The sequence below is a fragment of the Trichosurus vulpecula genome, chromosome 1 (assembly GCF_011100635.1).
Source record: "Trichosurus vulpecula isolate mTriVul1 chromosome 1, mTriVul1.pri, whole genome shotgun sequence".
NCBI lineage: Eukaryota > Metazoa > Chordata > Mammalia > Diprotodontia > Phalangeridae > Trichosurus > Trichosurus vulpecula.
The window spans coordinates 507,697,948-507,719,824 of record NC_050573.1 but is presented as its reverse complement, the minus strand read 5'-3'; the positions used below and the strand labels follow the sequence as shown (position 1 = coordinate 507,719,824).

Here is a 21,877-nt window from a genome sequence, read left to right as displayed (position 1 = left end):
ATATCTATCCACTCTGGGCTAAGGGTCTCGGCTCTTTCTGATAGAAGCCAATAGCACTTGAGCTGGGAAAAAAAACAAACAAGCCTGAGGCTACCAGTTGTGGAAGCTACAGCTGCCCATTAAAGGGAGAGCTCTCAGAATCCAGAGGTTTGATCTATCAGGCAGACAAACCATTCCTTTTTGGGAGCCAGACCAGTTTATCCATGGATTGACCAGTCCATTACCAATGCCAAATCCCATGATGGAATTTATGATAAGGCTCTGGATGGAGAAAGAGCATGAAGGCTTGTAGTTTCAAAGTTATCATTTGTTTTCACCATATGTACACCTGTGCCCTACTATGGCTGCATTCTATATACATACTCTTCTGAAAGATGCTGTGTATATTTATAGGAATGTATATCCCACATTTTAGGGGAAGGGGATGCTTTGTAACTACTTTTTTTCTTATAGTACTTGAATAACTCACTAAAGTAACTTTCTAAAGTTAACTGAATTTACTTGCTGACCATTAATAGGACATACACTCCTGGAAGCCTCTGAGCTGCAGTCTTAGGAGTAGTCATTCATTCATAGGTACTCCTAGAACCTGAGGTGACAACCACCAACAGGCGACCCAGTATCTCATTGTGAATGGCAATTCAAATTTGGGGAAGAGTCCAGAGGGATTGCTAAACAATTTGTTTTTAGAGGAAGAAAAAAATTCCCTGAGCTTAGGAGATATAACTCAACCACTTCAATAATTTTGACAAGGAGTTTTATGTGAATAAATGTTATATGTTTCAAAAACTAGTATTTCTCGAATTTCAATTCCAGGACTTCTGGGCATCCTCGCTTGGAAGTCTCACTCAAAATCAACATTTCAAAAGCTAAGCTCAATATACTCCTCCCCACACTGCCTCCCCCCTCCACAACTTATTCTGAACTCCTGGCTTCTCTATTAATAGTGCAATCATCCTCACCCATCCAAGTTTAAAACATTCATGCTATCTTTGTCTTCTCACTATCCCTTGATCCCTACATGTCCAAATGACCAAATAATTTGACTTTCTTCATAATTCCAAAGACATCTAAATCATCCTTCCCATTTTTTTTTTCATCTTCAACTCAAATCATTATCTTTTTCCTGTGTCTTTTCCCATATAACCTTTGCACACAAAAACTGGAAGGAAATTTTTTTTGATTCTCTCTGAACCATTTTTGTACTTTATTGCTAGTTCTTAAGATGTTTCTCCTAGACCTGGGGTAAAAAATTAAAAAAAAAACAGGATCTGGCTAATTCTACCTTGTTTCTGTGGCAATTCTCCTAATATCCCTTCTAGTAGTAGTATTTTTTTGTATGATCATTTTACCCTAGATAAATGAGTACATAGTGGGATATAACCTTTTCTCATTATGCCTTAGATCTTCTATTCCTTGAAGACATTGCTACTTTTTTGTATTTCTCCTTAGATAACTTCCCTCATTTATGCCTCTGGTATGTATTTTTAAATATAAGTTCCCAGAGTTTCATTTTGGAAAGCCCCAAATTTCTTTTGACTTAATTTTCTTTTTACACTCTCAGGCCATGGAATCTTACTTATCTAATTTAGTAATGCTTTAAAATCTCTTCACCTCTACACCCTTCAAAAAATTCCTAGTGACTAATTATGTTTAAATTTCTGTTTCAACAATCCGGCTAGCAGCTTCTGTGGGGGTGTAAGATCCACCCACAGCCAGCACCCGAAAAGCTGCCAACACGCTGGGAAAGCACAGGTTCTTTTGATCTGCTTTAATAAGGAAAGCAAGGTTAAGGGGTTGACAAGCTTACTTTAATTCAGCACACAAATATCATTCACTTAGTTCCAGGGAAGAGACCAGCACCCTGAACTTCAGAGCAACATACAAACAAATTATAAACATCAACAGACAGACCCAATACAATTCATAGTTGCCAACATCTAGGTTCAGCCCGGGAGCTCAGAACAAGGGCTGGCCCAGAGTCACACGAGCCAACACTGCTGTGGGAATGAGCTCCAAGGAACAGACAGCCAACCCCTGGTTTTTATATCTTTTTCAGCGTCAGGGGTGAGTCACACATGCTACTTACCCACATGACTTAGAATCGTCACAGAGAGGTGACTTAAACCCACATGGTCTAAAAGCCTCTGCTCTCCCAGACCTGTAAACTAGGCCCTCCCTGGAGTTAACCCTACCTTGGGCCCCACCTTAGTTGCCAATCCACACCCACCAAGGTTTTACACCTAATAAGGGTTTGGGCCCTGGGGCTTAGCACTTAGTAAGACTCAATGAAATACACTGAATTAATCAAAGCAAACAAAAGCCAAACTCTTCAAAGGCACTTGAACTGTTCAAGTGCTAAGGAGCCCATTTTGCTTATCAACACAATTTCTTAGCCTAGAATTCAAGACCCTTCATAAGAAGGTATTAACATATCTTTCCAACCCTGACTTCAATTATTTCTTTTTCAGAGTATTAGGCTCCAGCCAAACTAAACTATTCAACATCCCTGGCAAATGTCCTGTGCTATCTGGCTTGTGTGCTTTTGTTCCAGCTATTTCCTATGACCAGAATACTCTCTCTGTACACACATTTCATTCCTATCTTTGGGAATCCTGACCATCCTTGAAGATCTAGGTCAAATGTTCTGCTCCTACTTTGAATCTTCCCCAATTATACTTCGTCTTTTCCCAAGTCATTAGGATTCTTTCCACACTCTTCTGTCTTAGATCATAAGTAGCCTTTACAGGCAGAGACAAAATGGAGGAAAAAAAGCAGCAATTAGCATGAACTCTCTCCCAAAGCCCTCTGAAAACCTTTAAACAATACCATAAAAAAATTCCTGGAGTGGAAGAACCCACAAAAGGATGGTGGTAAATAATTTTCCAGACAAAGACAAATTAAAAGTTCGGCAGGAAAGGCCTGTTACACCTGAGTGAGAATGGAGCACAGTCTGGCATGGGCCACACCAGTGCACTCTTGGCCCCTGAAAAGCAGGAGCAGGCCTTGGGAACCACTGAATCAGCAGTGGTAGTGCCTACTTATGAAGCTCTCAGTCCACAGATGGTAAAGAAGTCAAACAGCTGGTCAGAAGGACATTGAGGGGTTCTCTTTGCTAGCACTAAGGGAGGACTCTATTGCTTTGCCCATACCTGAATCTCGTTCACAGTCTTCAGTGGCACTTGCAGGGCTAGGAGAAGCAGCAGTGCACCAGAGTTTGTGGTCACAATGGAGCAAGAATCCTTATCAGAGATGCAGGGCAGAAAAGAATGCTTGTGGTCACTCACTGACCAGAGCACAGGACAGGAAAGGAGTAAACATGCTTCTCCTGAGATCATACCACCTTAGAACAATTGAAACTTATAGATCTCTAGAAGTATATCTGAAAAGAGCTGCACAAAACATCTGAAGCTTAGGACAGTATACCCTCCACGCTGGAAAAACAGCCTCACTTTTACTAAGAGGTAAAAGTTAAGAAATAAGCTGAGAAAATGAGTAAACAATGGAAAAAAATTCTGACCACAGAAAGTTACTGTGGTGAAAAGGAAGATCAAAGCATACACTCAGAAGATAAAAAAGTCAAAATTCCTACATCCAAAGCCTCCAAGAAAACTATAAATGGCTTCAAGTAATGGAAGAGCTCAAAAAGGATTCTGAAAATCAAGTAAGAGAGATAGAGGCAGGAAGATGAATAAGAGTGATACAAGACCGTCATGAAAAAAAGAGTCAAAAGCTTGTTAAGGGAGACATAAAAAATAGTGAAGAAAATAACACTTTCAAAAGAGCCAATGAAGAGAAAAGTGCCATGAGAAACAGAATTGATCAAATGGAGAGGCACAAAAATTCACTAAAGAAAAAAAATCCTTAAAAACAGAATTGGCCAAATGGAAAAGAAATTCCAAAATCTCACTGAAGAAAATAATTACTTAAAAATTACAATGGAGCAAATGGAAGCTAATGACTTCATGAGGAATCAAGAAACAATAAAACAAAACCAAAAGAATGAAAAAAATGGAGACAATGTGACATATTTCATTGGGAAAACAATTGACCAGGAAAACAGATCCAGGAGAAAGAATCTAAAACTTAATCTACTACCTAAAAGCCATGATCAAAAAAAGAGCCTAGACATCATCTTTGAAGAAATTACGAAGGAAAATTGCCCTAATATTCTAGAACCCAAAGGTAAAATAGAAATGGAAAGAATCCAGCAATGACCTACTGAAAGAGATGCCAAAATGAAAACTCCAAAGAATCTTATAGCCAAATTCTACAGCTCCCAGGTCAAAGACAAAAATATTACAAGCAGCCACAAAGAAACAATTCAAGTATTGTGCAGACACACTCAGGGTAACACAAGATTGAGCACAGGTTTGGAATATACTTTGACAGCAAAGGAGTTAGGATTAAAACCAAGAATCACCTACCTAGCAAAACTGAGTATAATCCTTTGAGGGGGAAATGGAAATTCAATAATATAGAAAACTTCAAAGCTTTCTTGATGAAAAGACCAGAGCTGAATAGAAAATTTGATTTCCAAATTTAAGACTTGAAAGAAAAATAAAAAGGTAAAAAGGAAAGGGAAAATCATAAGGGGCTTAAGACTGTTTACTTAAAACTGTTTACATTTCTACATGGAAAGATGATAATTGTAACTTAGAAGAACTTTCTCATTATTATGGCAATTAAAAAGAGTATATATAGAAAGGGCACAGGTGTGAGTTGAATATGAGGGGAGGATATCTAAAAAATAAAATTAAGGGGTGAGAGAGGAATGTACTGGGAGGAAGGGAAAGGGAGACGTAGATGGAGTAAATTATCTCACCTAAAAAATTTTTTTTCTACTGGAGAGGAAGATGAAGGAGATGAAGTACAGTGAGTGAATCATAGTTTCATCAGAATTGGCTCAAAGAGGGAATAACATACACACTTAATTGTGTATAGAAATGTATCTTACTCTACAAGAAAGTAGGAGGAGAAAGCTAAAAGAGAAGTGGAAAGGAGTGATAAAAGGGAGAGCAGACTGGGGGAAAGCTAGTCAATAACAGAACACTTTTGAGGAGGGACAGGGTGAAAGGAAAGATAATAGAATAAAGTGAGGGAGATAGAATGAAGGGAAATACAGTTAGCAAGAGTAACTGAAAAAAAAATTGAAGCAAGTTTCTCTGATAAAGGCCTCATTTCTCAAACATAGAGAACTCGGTTAAATTTGTAAAAAAAATAAGAAACATTCTCCACTTGACAAATGATCAAAAGATGTAAACAGTTTTCGGTTGAAGTAATTAAAGCTATCAACAGCCATATGAAAAAATACTCTAAATCACTGTTGATTGGAGAAATGCAAATTAAAACAATTCTGACCTCCTGCCAGCGGACAGCAGCTCCTAGCACAGCTCGCCCATCGCGCGGAGGAATTGGGGTGGGTGGGGAGTCCTGCTCTTGGTGCCCTGTGAGATGAAGACCCCGTCAGTGCACAGATCGGAGGCCCCAATGGGGCCTCTCCTTGCTGCCAGCTCTTTCCCCAGTATCACGGGGAGAGTAATACCTGCCCTCGGGGTGGTTGGGACCACTTTAAAGAGCCGTAGACTGGGTCTTTGTTTTCCTCCTTTTGCCCCTCCCCCCCCTTTTTAGCCAAAATGAAGTTCAATCCATTCGTGATCTCAGACCAAGGCAAGAACCGCAAGAGACACTTCAACAAGCCCTCGTATATCCGGCACAAGATCATGTAGTCCCCGCTCTCCAAGGAGCTGATGCAGAAATACAAGGTCCTCTCTACGCCGGAAGGCCGACGAGGTACACGTGGTTCGTGAACACTACAAAGGTCAACAAATTGGCAAGGTAGTCCGGGTTTGCAGAAAGAAATATGTCATCTACGTTGAACGTGTGCAAACGAGAAAAAGCTAATGGCACAACTATCCATGTGGGAATTCACCCTAGTGAGGTAGTTACCACCAGACTAAAACTGGACAAAGACCACAAAAAGATTCTTGAACGTAAAGCCAAATCCCGAAAAGTTGGAAAGGAGAAGAGCAAATATAAAGAGGAAACCATTGAAAAAATGCAAGAATAAAATGGTCTGTTGTACAGTTGTAATTAAAAATGAAAATTAAAAAAAAAACATTTCTCAGGTACTACCTCATATTTATGGCTAATGGGACAGAAATGGGAAATGACAAATGGATGGGATGTGGGAAAATTGAGACACCAATGCACTTTTAGTGACGTTGTGAATTGTGAACTGTGAACTCCAGCTATTCTGGAGAACACTTTGGAACTATGCCTAAAGGGCTATAAAACCATGTATGTCCTTTGACCAAGCAACAACATTATTAGATCTGTATCCCAAAAGAGTTTAATAAAAAAGGAAAAGGACATGTATGCCCAAAAATATTATAGCAGTTCTTTTCTGGGAGCAAAAAAATTACAAATTGAAGGGATGCCTATCAACTGGGGAATGACTGAACAATTTGACGTATATGATTATGATGGTATACTATTGTACTGTAAGTAATGATGAGCAGGATGTTCTCAGAAAATCCTGGAAAGACTTGTAAGGGCTGATGCAAAGTGAAATGTACTGTGTACAAAGTAATAGCATTATTGTAAGATGATCAACCATGAATGACTTAACTATTCTCAGCAATACAACCATCCAAGACAACTCTGAAATACTTATGATGAAAAATATTATCCATCCCCCAAAAAAGAACTAATGGTGTCTGAATGTGATTGAAGCATAGTTTTTTTTTAATTTTATTTTTTTTGAGTTTTTTTTGTCTGCATTTTCATTTACAACATGACTATTATGGGTATGTTTTGAATGATTACACATGCATAACCTATATAAAATTGCTTGCCTTCTCAATGAGGGGGTGAGTGGAGAGGGAGGATGGGATAGAGTTTGGAACTCAAGCTTTTAAAAATAATGTTAAAATTGTTTTTACATGTAACTAGGGAAAATAAAGTACTAAAAAAAAAACTCTAGGAAAAAAAAGAACAGGAAGGATGGAAACAGAAGAGAGCTCAAAGAGCTCAATGTGTTCATGTTTTCCCTTTCATTTGAAGGAATAATTCAGAAACTATCAAGGTGTAACCATGAAACAAACAGCCACCTGTGATGCTTACAGAGGTGGTGTTCATTAGGAATGTTATAACATTAAAGTCAGAGCAATAATTATCTTTAGTAGAATATGTAAGTGAATCAACTAATAAGCTCTAAAGTAAATAATATACTTAAATATGTTGAAGATACTCGATGTATTCAATTAAATATGCCTGATTTTCCAGATACTTTATTCAGTTAAAATAAAATATAAGAAGTCAAATACAGAAAAGAGTAAGAACTTCATCAACAACCATGTACAAAAAAAATGATTCATTTTTAACACATTTTAGTAAGAAGACAGATGGCTCACATTGAATCTTTTGCATTTATTCTGAATTTTTCTACAAAAGCTCTTCTGATATATTACATGAACCTTATTTCATTAAAGTAGCACTGAACAGTGCCATTTCCTCTTGATACTTTAGAATCTTACGACCAATCACTGGGGGAGGGGGGAGGAGTGTAAATTTGAAATCAGCCATTTTCCAAGGCTGACTCTCACTTCCCAAACAATTATGTAGCATTCCATTTCTAAATGTTTTATTAAGCAAAAACTTAGAAATCGTGTTGAATCATGAAGAATGCATTGAAATTTGACAGTGCAATTGGGATCATAGATTTAGAACCAGAAAAGGTAATATGACACAATTCCCTTATTTTGTTAATCAGTAAAATAAGGTCCAGAGAGGGTAAGTAATTTCTTCAAGGTCACCGTAGTAGTAAGTAGCAGAAGTGGATAATCTGAGGTCCCCTGACAAGGCAGCAGTCTTTCCAGCGTACCATGACACATTACCTGAATTGTTTTTTATGTTCCCTTTACATGATCATTACCATATTCTGCATCAGATCACAATTATCTATATGTGAATCTTGTGCTTTTACACAATCTCTATTTTCAAGAGATCAGATTTCTATGTATAATAATAAAGTTTTGTATAATAATACAGCATTTATATGTACGCTGATACAGGAAAAAAATGGTCTTTTTAGCAACAATGCTGGGAAGCAGATAGCAAATTATTATCTCTACTTTTGTTTGAATTACTCATGTTAATAAAAGTTTAAGATTTCATTTTTGATTGCTTGTATTATGGAGGGACTTGTCAATGAGGGCCCAGCACGTTCAGATTTACTTGTCCTGGTGGGTTACATAGAACATTTACTTATATTGCCTGCCTGCTTCCAAGCCCAACATTTCAAATGGAATGTTTCCAGTCCTGTGTGTCATCATTATTCAGTTGTTCAGTTGTGTACAACTCTATGTGACAACTTCCATGAGGTCCTCTTGGCAAAGATACTGAAGTGTTTTGATATTTCATTCTCTAATGTGTCCCCATTTTATAGATGAAGAGCTCAAGAAAATAAGGGTTTGGGGGCTTGCCCAGAGTTGCACAAATAGTAAGTATCTGAGGCCAGATTTGAACTCAGATCTTCCTTACAGGCCTGATTCACTGCATCATCTAGCTGCCTTGGCAAGCCAGTCAGTCATGCATCACAGAGGGCTGTTATTGTGTGATGAAAAATCTCCTAATTTGCTGAAGAGCTCAAATCGTGGATAACCATGAGGTATTGAGCCAGAACTCAATACAAATACAAACAGGATGACCCCACTGATCCCTTACTCTCTTTTCCTTCTTGACAGTGAGTGAAGCAGGACTTCTGTAACCTGCCAGGAAAGGGGGTAGACAGAAAATCATATTGCTGCACCCAGCTGCTATGTCATTGAATACATGATGTTTATTTTTCTCTCTTTTTTAACTTTCTTGATCTTAGGTAAATGTTTACACCAAAACTAAGTATCCAAGTGATGGTGTGAAATGGAGAGATTTTGGTTTTCCATCAAAGGTCCCACTGCTGACAGTAGTCAGTGTCAGAATCCATCAGAGCTGATTTTAGTAGTCAGGGATTTTGAGAAGTGAAAAAGCAAAAAAAAAATGATGAGATGAATGTGCCCAAGTAAGCAACCTATTGGGCAGCAGAAAAATTGCAGAGTTTAAAAGGGGGTAGCCACACACCCTAACTCAACAAAAAGCCAAAACTGATAAGAGCTGATAACATCTCCTTCTCTAGGTCCAAGCAGAAGAGAAGACAATGGGCACAGATTTGTTTCTGGAACTGCATTTATCTATCTATCTATCTATCTATCTATCTATCTCTATTCTGTATCTACCTCTATCTCTCTGTATACACACACATATGTATATACATGTATACCTACATACATATGCATGTAGGCGAATATGTATGTATGTATGTGACCACAGGATAGAGTCAGTTTCAAGACGCAAAACTCTAGAAGAATAACAGGCCAGCTAGAGATTCTAGAAAGTCAGCAATACTCACAGTCGAGCAGAGAATCACATCTAAGAATAACTTCATGAGGATGCCACAAATTTTTTTAAAAGGACTTAAATTGCTAAGATATCAGTGAGTCATGTTTTTATACAGAGGTATATATGAATTTTGAGTCTCCTTTGGATTCCTTACTGGTATTTACATGAGCTCATTATTGGAGAAACAACCTGGCTTTAACCAACCTTTACTTGAGTGTGAGACAATGAGTAATATAAGACAATGGCTTAGATTCAACTACTAGGATACGTATATCCTAGTAGCTGGTTATTCTTTGGGGACCCCAACCAGTGAGTAAGGGAGCACAGTTAAAAAGCTGTCCTAGACGCAATATTAAACTTACAGGTTGGGTCTCAGGCAGTTTTCATGGCTCCAAGTCTATTGTCTTCCAAATTTTGAAGTGTTGTATCAATTACTATACACATTATGCTTCCTCTTCCTCCACTTCCTCCTCTGGTGGTGCTCAGTAAATGCTTGTAGAATGAATCAGCATATGAATGTCCCAACAAAGTTCTCAGAAAAGCAAAGAATAAATTTCAAAATTGTGAGGTTCAGTTTAAAGAGCAGTCATTAAGCTCAATCCTCATGCTCTAGAACCAATTCTACTCTTTATAAAATGAAACTTCATTACTTACTTTGGCACACATAATGGGGAAAAAAGTGAATGAAGAAATTCTTCCATAAGGAAACATAAGTATTCAATTATTTTTTGGAGGGAAGCAGGCTACAAACATTGGGTTATTAAAGCCCACCTAAATATAACACTATATAAATCTTGCAATATCAAACCAAAGCAAAGCAACCACTCAATGACAATCAAAGTTTACCCAGAATTATCCTATATCTTTCCTGGGATAAAACTATTATAATGAAACTTTTGTATTGCTTGCTAAAACTACTGGCTCAGAAAACTGAAGAAGTAGTAAACATCTAGGCTTCCATCTACATTTTCTCAAACAACTGGTTGAAAAATAAGACATCAATTTAATTGTGTTAGTACACACAAGAAAATGTTTTTTTCATTGAAAAAATATTTTTGTATCCAGTAGACACTTTTTTTCAAGAATTCCTGACTTTGGGAAGAAACTTTTATAATATGGAGGAGAGGAGGGGAAATAAATGGTTAAAATTATCTTTGCAAGTGAATAGTGGCCCCTGGGTAGAAAAAAAAATAACCACTGGCTTTTTGCATGTCAATCTGTTTCTAGGTCTAAATAGGTTCATAACAATGTGAAGCCATAGTTGATATACGGAACCCTTTACCAAAAATTTCTACAACACCCGTGTTACGGATTCAAGAATGAAATCCCCTCAGTGGGACAGTCCTGACAGAAGTAATTCTTTTTTGCCCAGAAAATAACTAAAAGAAGCACCATAATATATCTTCTATCCTCAGCATTGTCCCTACTTTATGTCACATAATCCTTCTAAATTATCTATTCCAACGTACTTTCAAACATAATCAATGAATGAATTTCTTTAGCTTGACTACAATTATTACATGACAGGATATGTGTGTGTACATACACAACAAATATGTGTATTTGTATGCATATGTATGTATCTGCACATAAAGAGAAGTGTGAACATATGGTGCATATAAGCATACATATAAACATGCATTGTAAGTTTATGTTTATATGTGTGTAAGTATACATGCATGCAGGGGAAGGAGGGAGAAAAGAAGGAAGGGAGGGAGGGAGAAAGGATGCAAAGGAAGAAGAAAAGAAAGAAAAGAGGGAAGGAAGAAGGGAAAGAGGGAGGAAGGAAACATTTATGAGCTCCCAGACTGTGCTCTAAGTAAACAGATAAAAACCAAGACTCTAAAGATGAAAACAATTCATAGCACTGGCATTAGCTTCTACACTCATAATGGGTACCAATACATCTTAGTACATAAATATCCAACTATGCCAAAGTTATATAAAAGAAACTATTCTAACTTATTAACACATTATAATTGGAAATACTGCCTAATTAATAGTCAAAAAAAGGAAAAAATGCTAATTCTTCTCCAGTGAATCATTACTAGGGATCCAGGAAGAAGACTCTCCTGAATGAAGAGGCTCTTCAGTAAGTCCCTGAAAATGTGCATGGAAATCAAATATATTTTGGACATACCTACACAATGGCTCTATTTCATTAAATAGAACTGACTGGATTGGGTGTCCATAGGATGGTTGATACATTAGCAATCAAAGTAGTAGCTTTTGAGGCCAGCTTTTTAAAACCATAGCTCATTATCTCCTACCAGTACCAGTGTGCTTCCTGTTAATGATCTGTGAGTAGACACAATTAACTTTTAGCAAAGGAATTTACAAAGATGGACAAGTAAATACAGTTGCTACAAAACATTAACACAATACTGACATTCACTCTCCCACAAATAAATATCTGGGGGCATAGTGGGAACAAATTTAAGAGCATGATGGAAGTGAGATGCACAGGTAGGAAATGTATGTGGCCAAAGAAATTCATAATTGCAGGGCCTCATTATCACTGGATGTGAGATCCTGAGCTAGATATCTTGCTCATCTGGGCTTGATCCCTATAGAACTCAGTATCTCTGCTATGTGAGTCACTACACTGTATTCCTTGCTAGATAAGTATGTCTCCTGCCAAGAAAAACTGATGGGGGATGAGAAGGGACAGGGAGAGAAATCTTCTCCACCTCCTTAAAAGTGATAATGCTTCAGGGCATTGTTTCATATTCCACTTCTGTCCCTTTGATTAGAATTACCTCAAACTAACTAGCAGTCAGTTTAATTTTTGTTAGTGGTATTTGAACTGAAATTTGGCCAAATGGGGAATGACAATGGGAGGCCATTTCAGTCATGGGGATGGTATGAATAAAGTCATAGAAGAGGGTGAATGGACAACACGTTCATGCGATGGTGACCAGTCCAGTTTGGCAAGGACATGGGATATATGTGTTAGATAAGGCTGGAATGGTCAATGAAAGGCAGTTTGCAAAAGAAATTAAAAGCCAAATATTGAAATTTGAATTCTATTTAATAGGTTATAGATATTATTTTTGAGCTACAGTTTTCATGTGATCTAGTAGAATATGCTTTCCTGGAAGGCAGAAACTCTACCAGTTTTGTATGTGTAATCCCTGTGCCTGGTTTATAGCAGATATGTAGATACTTGTTAATTAATTGCACTAATAAACTGATAGTGGATTCATTTTAACATTGAAGCCTGAAATTTTTAGCTTTATGCAAAAAGGGTAAATGCTGTTTACAAAAAATGTAATATAGATAGATAGACAGGCAGTTAGGTAGATAGATAGTAACATTATACTAAAATTAAGTAGATAGTATATTCTCTTGTCATAGCATAAGGTTAAAAAAATTCTATTTCCTTCATTTCCTTACAGAGGTGGAATGCTATGCATATACTATGTCATAGGTATTACTAGACAACTGATGTTTTCTTTTTTTCTAAATTGATAACCCCCCTTTTATTCACTCTTTACTGTAAGTGATGGCTTGCTAAAAGTAGGGATATATTTGGAAATGAAAGTGATATACAAATAAAATAAGAAAAATTCTTTCTAGATATGCATTTGTTCCTCTGAATGTAGGTTCTAAATATGTGGAAAAAATTCATCTTCCTTTTCAGCAGGATACTAGTAAGAGACAATCTATTCTGTACTCCAGTAACACCAATTTGAGTCTGAAAAATCCTGAAATATTTCTCTCATGTTCAGAATCTGTCTTTGGTGTTTGAAACCTAAATATAATTAGTTCAAGAAATATCTGAATGGTCAAGGACCTATGCTAAGTCTTACTGGAGGTATTGTAGAATGCTAATTGTATATGATGAATGGTTAAAATTATCCTTTAATTATCCTTGCATCTCTACCTTTGCAAAGTAGTTTCATTTAAGTACAGGAGATTCTTAAAGCAACATAGTTGAAAAGAAATATAATTCAAGTAACAATAGAAATAATTCAATGATTTTATTATTACTTCAACAATACTTGAAACATTCTTTATGGTATTTTTATTGGTACCTGAATTTTGAAACAACTACTTCAAACTGGTTCTATGAATAGCCTAAATGTATTATGGAAGCAGGATATATTTAATGACCAGTCTCCAAGCACACTTCAAAAAGAAACCAATCCTGATATTGCAACAATGTGCTCCAAAATGGGTGGGGGGCAACTAATACATTTTCTTCTTTTCTTTTTAATTTGAATAACACATCTTAGATTTAGTAGTTATATTACTGTGTGGTCTGGCAAAACAAGGACAATTATTATTGGCATTTGTTAACATATCAAAAGTCCAACAATGTTCTACAGAATATTTCCTGAAATTATTTTTTTTTCCTAAATCAACTAGGTGGTACAGTGGATAGAAAATCAGGCTTATAGTCAGGATAGACTTGAGTTCAAATCTAACATCAATCACTTTGCATGACCCTGGGAAAGTTGCATAAGCTCTGTTTGCCTCAATATCTTCAACTGTAGAATGGGGATAATAATAGTAGATACCTTCAGGCAGGATTGTTGTGAGTGTCAAATGAAAATGTAATAATAAAGCACTTAGCATGGTGCCATAGCAGGTCCTATATAAGTGTTAAGTATTATTATTATTAATGTGATATATATGCATATGTGTATACATGAATATGTATGTATAGTACTTAAACAAAATATAATAATCTTATAGGATTTTCCAAATGAAATGTTATAAAACTTTAAATGAATGACAGTTATTAAGAAGTTCCAAACAAAGAAACAAAAAAGCAACTAATAAAAAATATCTTTATCAGCGTAAGACAAAAATTTATATTACATTGGTCCAAATTAACATAGACTATACTTATCTTCCAAAATCTGTGGTAAACAAAAAAAATTAGGTGTTAATTCAATATCATGCACTGTTATAGATTTCAAAATTGGAAAGAGTCTCAGAAATCATCTAGTCTAATGTTTACTGGAACAAAGTCCTATCTACAAAAAAGCAATGTGGTATTTCAAGCCATTGATTGAAGGCCTTAAGTGATCACAAGCTCATTTTCACTTGAGGCAGCCCATTGAATGTTTGAATAGCTCTAAGTGTCAGATAGTTTTCTTTACGCGATCCTGAATTTACTTCTTTACAGTTTCTACTCATTGTTCCTTGTTCTGCCTTCTGTGGTCAAACAGAAAAAAATCAGATCCCTCTTCCACAGAGAAGCTCTCCAAATACTTGATTACAAACCGTCATTCCCAATGCCACATTCCAAGTCTTCTGTGCTCTATGAGAACTCATTGAAAAAAATCTTCAGTGGTTTTCTTATGAAAAGCACTAGTCCTACTCTCTTTAATAAGGGACTTTATGAACCACTGCTGTGTTTAATCAACATATTTATCTGTCAGTTACTAAATAATTTTACAACAGCAGTTATTAACTATATTAAAATCCAATTCAAAGTAACAAATGTTTATTTATGTTTTTAATAGAGAGTACATAATAATGCTTGATCCCAGGAATACAAGATATATTAAGTGTAAATGTGAGGTAATCTCAGAGGAAAGACATGGCAGGGGATGGGTGGAGAGGAAAGGGTTGCAACCACCAAGAAAGGCCTTTTATAGCAGGTGGGATTTAAGCTTAGCCTGAAAGGAAGCCAGGGAAGTCAGGAGGTGAAGGTAAAGAAGGAAAGCATCTGTTAGATTTTAATTGCACTGTTAAGAATATCGCCTGCATCTCTCTACAGTTGCTTTGGAAAGAAGATTTCAAATGTAGTAGATGAGAATGAAGATAATATATTGTTGGAAGAGAAGAATGTTCAAAATGACTATGATGAAGAGAGACAGGATGATTTAAAAATGTAAAATTAACATCATTTTTAAAATGTAAAACTCGAAATACATTAAAGATTTTAATATGGTTGTTTTGTATTCTTCCAATAACAGCCTATTCTGAATCCTCATTGTGGCATATGTGATCTATATGCGATCATGGACCTCTCTTTGTAGCAGTATGCTATCAGATTCACATAAAATCAGAAGATTTTAGTTGGAAGAAACTTTAGTGTTAGCTTCATATAAACTGCTCATTTTACAAATGAATAAACTAAGACCCAGAGGTTTTCATTTACGGAGGGTCATAAACTGGATTATAACCAAAGACATGGGAAAAACCTGAGGCTTCTAGTTTCTGTCTCATGATCTTTCCACCATACTTGCCATCTACATTTTTTTCTTAGAGCTCAAAACTGCAAGTTAGCTTGATAGTGTATCAAAATCCAGGACTGTCACATATTTTCCAATGGTCACACACCCAAAATGAGGTTTGTGAGGCTAAAAATGAAATAATACAAGAAAGTTTTTTTTCTCTTTAAATGCCTTATCAGTCAATATATAGAGTATGCACAATTTGAATAAACTTTGTTTGTGCTGTTTTCCAAAACTGTCTTGCAGCTATTGGTTAATGGCACAGTTTTAAATACAGTTTAAATAATACAGTATAAAAAAGAGAAGTACTAACATGATTGTAAACTCCATAAGGGAAGAAATATGTATGTAAAGTGCTTTATAAAAATTGAAATGTTGCTGTTTTCTTCTTCCCAACATGATTATTGTTATCTTTATATCTCCCTAGGACTTCAGGCTCTTAAGAATATCTGACAAAAAGGAACATATTACGATTTATTAATGTTTTTAGAATTATAACATTTTGCAGTGAAAGTATGGATTGCCCCCCATAGAAGTGAAATAAAAGAATAATAAAGAAATGAATAGCATATTTTAAACCTAATCCCAGTGTATATCCCATCCATCAGTCAACAAGTTTTGTAACAGTAATGATTAGAGGAAAGCTTTGGAAACCCAGGCCAGTTTATTTATTTATTTATTCATTCATTCATTTGTTTGTTTATTTATTTATTTTTGGCTAATGAATAACATCAAACTTTCTTAGAGTTAGAGTCATCTTTGGATACTTTTCTTACCCAAAATAATAAAGAGAAACACTAGAATATATGATTCCAGAAATAGCTATATAAAAATAAAGCATTTGGGTATTAGAGGATGACCATTAATTATATGAATACCAAGTTTTCATGTCCATTTAGTTGTCAACAGGAGCACCTGTGCCAAATGAACACCAATGACCAGTACAAACAGTCTTATTACCAAAGTTCTCATTATACCACTCAGCCAACCCAGGGGGCAGGTTTCTCTGCTTTACAACTCCCAGAGAAGGACATATAAACTGCAAATGGATTATGTCAGACTGCTTGGGCACTATTTTTAAGGAAACAATATTTAGAAGAAGTTCATCCTCGCATATTTCTCAGTGGAAATGGATTATCCTACACCTGCTACAAGTTAACAGGTTATATTCACCCAAAATACTCTTGAGCTTCACATCTATTTTCAACTTTAGACATGTAGAAAAACACTACTCAGATGAGCTGCTTTCTATTACTCCCCTATGGCAATCTGAATGTGAGCCATCCTCTAAGGCTCAAATAAATCCTTCTTTCTTGTGGAAACTTCCCCTAAATACTCACTGATAGTCCTCTAGAGTACATTCCCTATCTAGCTGTAATTTATTTGCTTGTATTATTTGACATTATTTTGTGTTACTCTTTTCTTCTCACATTGAAAATAAGCCCCTTGAAGTCCATGCCTTACATTTTTCTTTCACCCCCCTAACAATCATGGAAGAACTCAATAAGAACTTCTTAATCTTTCACTTCTGCACTCTCATTCCTATTTCCACTCCCTAAGAAAAGGATCATCAAGAGATTACCAAACACAAAGTTCTCTTATTATATGATTGGTCCTAGAGAACCTTATAAACTAATCTCATTATATCAGGATTTTTCAGGGTTTAGTTATCTTTTTGGAGAAATATTATTACCCTCCCTGAATTTATGTAATAAGTCATGTTTTAGTAAGACAAACATACTTGGAGGTCACCAGAAAGATTCAGATTTTCTTATAGTCTTTCAGTTCCTCAAAATAAAATTCCAAAACATAGAAAAGTTCCTATCATTCCCATTTTTTTCTCATCTCTCATGTAAGAGGTCTGAAAGGGGTAGTGAATTCAATCATAAATCACACCTATGATACCTACCTTAAGTCTGGGTTTAGTTTTTAGTCATTTAAGAATGCAGTGATAAATATCCTTTACCATGCTCCCTGGATGTTTTTGATGACTTGAGGAAAATCAATTTAATTGGAAAGCTCTTAAGAAAACAAGATTATTTTCACACTGATATTGATGCAACTGAGGGAAAATGCAAGCAAAACTTCAATTCCATGATCATAGCAGAAGTTTTATATTGTGATAAAAAGCAGATTTTTAAAAAATAATATTATATTTTAATTAAATTAAACTCAGTGGAAAAGAAAAAATACCATATGGCAATTAGCACACTGATCCATTCATGACCATTAAAAAAAATCCTGTTCTTTGTGAGTAAGAACTGTTTACTAATCCATGCCAAAACATCTTCTGTTTTAAAACATGTCACTAATGATGCCAGAATTCAAAGTCTGAATGTGACAGTCTACACTTAATATATACTAATTATAAACTGGAAAGGCAGCTTGATACAGTGGATTGAGAACTTGTGTCAGAGACAGGAAGACCTGGGTTCAAATTTATCATCTGACACGTAGTGTCAATGTGATTACAGGCAAGTTACAACTTGGCAATGCCCCAGGCAACTAAGACTATAAATTCTGGAACTGCATATCTGCAGGAGCTCTCTTCCGCAATGAAAACACAGACTGGATGGAGAAAAATATAATCTTCTAGGACATTTCTTGTGAATGTTTACAAATGATTATAGCAAAATTTATTTTTTAGCACTATATATGTCTAATATGGTAGTAGTGTAATTTAGAAAGTTTCCAGGCACTCCATCAAAAATAAATTTAAGCCAATGCTCAGTAGCATGTGCAGCCTAACTTATAAAGATAGATGTTGGACAACTGCAAGATGTCATAGGGTAAATATGCTCTGTAAATATGTTCTCAAAATAGTGACAGTTCATGTTACATTTAACTAAAAGGACCAATATTTTAAAAAGTTACAATATACAGTTTAACACGCAAACACTGTACTATTGGGAATACAACACTGAATTAGAGATTCTAGTCTAGCATTCAAAGTTTCAGCATTACACTGATATATGTTGTATTATTAATCATCTCCCAAGGTGGGGGCGGGGTATTGGTGACCAAAGAAAGCATCTATGCTTACTTTCCTTTTGTTCATTTCCTTAACATTGCATTAGATTATGTTCTCTCATAGATATAACACTTGATCTATTTTTTCATATCTTTATTTATATCTTTACTCTAAACTAAATTGCTCATGTCAAATTGATCTCTTTCAGACCACCAGCTTTCCAATTTTAACAAGCAATCTTAGTTTAAATAAAGTGACCCCTATAAATGATGACTTGATGCCAAGGCTGCCAAGACAGCTAGTTAGCTCATTAGAAATGAGAGAGAGAGAGAGAGAGAGAGAGAGAGAGAGAGAGAGAGAGAGAGTGTGTCTGACTTACATACATGCCTATGTATATATGTAACACAAGACTAAAAGGTTTCTTAAAGGACCATAAGGTAGTTAAAACTTTACTAGGCATCTAGACTCCAATTGATCAAAAAGCAATGATTCGAATATCAAGAAAATAATATGTGGATTTTGTTAAACTAAAAGTAGGCTGTGTAAAATAAAGTAAAGGATTGTGTACAACTTAAAAGACATATGGACTTATGATTGACTGTTTCTCTTATTTCAATCTTACTCTTATGAAGACAGCAAAAACACATATTGTTACTGCAGCTTTTCCACATCCTCAGCAACACTGTAACAGCAAATGTTTATTTCATTAAATACAGGCCTAATGAAAGGAATGCGTTCAAATTTTAATTAAAAAAAACATGCTTCTAAAGCAAAAAAAAAAAAAGAGGCTGTTATAGTTGGCGAATAAAAAGAAAACAAAAGAATGAACAGCATTTTTAGACGTAAAATTTCAACCTAAAACCTAACCATCTGGCAGGTAGTAATACGAAGAAAAACGGACAAGTTTTATTCTTTCAGCTACAACAGCATTTGCCACTGGGGGGAAAAATCATGGTAATTACATTTCTGTCTGCAGATTAACCTACAGGAACTGACACTTGCTACTGGCAAATTGAACCACGTTGATGAATGTGATGTTTTAACAGACTTGAGGGAAGGGGGGAGAGGGTGTAGGAGGAGGAAATCTTTGTTTTGGCTATTACCCAAGTCAAGGAAAGAAGTGTGTGTGTGTGTGTGTGTGTGTGTGTGTGTGTGTTTGTTGGGGTGAGGGGTAACATTTAGAGACCAGATGCCAAAATCAGTCACAAATTTCACCGTGACAGGATTAAATATCAGAGATAACTCTCATTTAGGAGCTTACTCCCACCGCCGTCACCTTTTTAAGTTATCATTTTAGCTCTCAGCCAACCCAATGATCAGAATCCTCTCTCTGAGAAGGAAACCGGGGGCGCCAATTAGGAAGCAGTATAGCGGCAGCAATAGGAGAGCCAAGCCAGCTCTCTGCTCTGCTCCAAACCAAGCCAAACCAAGCCCCACTAGCGGAGGCGGTCACCCGGCACCGCCCCTCCCAGCTCTTCTGTAACTCTGCACACTCCTCCATCTCCGAGCTGTGATGAGTTCGGCTGTCTCAGACCTAAAGGCATTCGGCTTTGCCCTCTCATAAAGATTAAATAAAACCACTGAGAAAAGGCAATAGAAATATCCGCCAGTGCTACCCTACTCCAAGAAGCGAGAAACCAAGTTACAAGAACCGTGCGTAAACACACACACACACACACACACACACACACACGCACACGCACACACACACACACACACACACACACTCCTTGTATCCTTGTATCCCAGCATGAATGTAAAGAATCGAAAGAGAAGGCAGCGGGGGGAGTAGAGAGGTGTGGAGGAGTATGCTTCAAGAAATGACCGAGACCCTTTTCAAATATGAAGGGTTGGGATTCCTCTGTCCCAACTACTGCCTCCTTCCTTATGGCCGAGGCTTCACCATGAGCTGTCCCTAGTCCGACCTAGCCAACCCCAGGCAAACGCCTAATCCGCGTGTCCAGAAGGAGCTCGTCCTCCAGCACCGAGCGAGCGGACTTTCCAAATTAAAAAAAGGGATCGGATGACCGAGAAGGCGGAAGGAAAAGGCACATCTTAAACCCTATCCAGTCCCGCTGATAATTTCTTTTCCAACCCTCCACCCACTCCTCTCCACGTACAAGCACTCGCACACCTCCATACACCGGTGCATAGAAACACTAGTTGATTTCTTCACCATTAAAAAAAAAAAAAGTGTAACAAGTCTCCGCAGAAGGGGATGGAGCAAGGAAAGTGTGTCTGCGGGAGGCTTCTTATTTCTTTCCCAGGAGTTTAGAAATCTGGCAGTTCCCAGTGAGACTGGGTGCCCCCTACACTCAGAAGAACGGGAAACGCAGAAGTCCCTCTTCACCCTGTCACCTCTCACCTCTTTAAGTTCCTTGGCCACGTCCTTCAGGTCCCCCAGGACTAATTCCAAATCCTCTACGATTATCTTGATCTGCTCCTTCACCTTGGTTTTGGAGGATGCCGGTGGCCCCTCAGTTGGAGAGGAGGAAGAGGTGGTCCCCTTGGACTTGGCTGACATACTTTGGGGGCTGGGGCAGGTGGGCAGTGGAGGCAGGTCAGGACAGTTGGCCAAGCGGAAGCTGTGTGCCCCGGTCTCTGGCTCCAGAGCCGCAGCCACCCTGCTCCCCCAACATGTTTGGCTCTTCCTGAACAGCGGGTCTCTGCGCTTCGCTCTCTGCCAGGCGGCCGCACTGTGGTGCTGCCATCAACTCCCAGAGAAACTGCACTGAGAGCACCCGGGCTGCAGACTGGCGAACAGCGCGCCTGCGCCTGCCTGCCCGACACACCACTCTTGCACACGCACTCCCTCTTTCCCTCACGCAGGCACACACGGGAAGAAGCACAGGGAACCCAGGAGGGAAAGGAAGGGGCAACCCATCCCGACTTGATCTCTTTCCCAAAACAGTAGTGTGTGCTGATGTTTAGACTCATGGTGCTATTTCGGGTTTCTGCTTGTTTCACCACTGCCATAATCTTTCTTCCTACCTTGAAGAACAAATTCAAATTAATTCACTAAAGATTTATTAATTCATGCTTTGTACTAAGCACTGTATCTGGCCATGAAGATTCAACGGTGACAAACACCCTAGACTCTGCCCTCAGGAAACTTACAATCTAAGGAGATTAACAAAAAGTTAAGATACCAATCATAATTTGATAGGGGCAAAAAGAGAGATCAAAAAAGAAAAAAAAAAGATCTAGGAAAATTTGAAGAAGGGACTTTCTATTGGCAGGAATAGGGACGGCATGATGGAGCTGATGAGTCCAA

At 37.2% G+C, this 21,877-nt stretch overlaps 1 protein-coding gene across 1 annotated transcript in view; it reads right to left on the bottom strand.

Moving 5' to 3' along the window:
* The window catches only part of PRR16 (proline rich 16), a 212,335-nt gene extending 191,163 nt beyond the window's left edge, over positions 1 to 21,172 (bottom strand). Inside the window, exon 1 of the mRNA XM_036750452.1 lies at positions 20,969 to 21,172. Coding sequence (XP_036606347.1) covers positions 20,969 to 21,127 — 159 coding nt within the window. The 5' untranslated portion in view covers positions 21,128 to 21,172. The remainder of the gene's footprint in view (positions 1 to 20,968) is intronic.
* Positions 21,173 to 21,877: the final 705 nt, after the last annotated feature.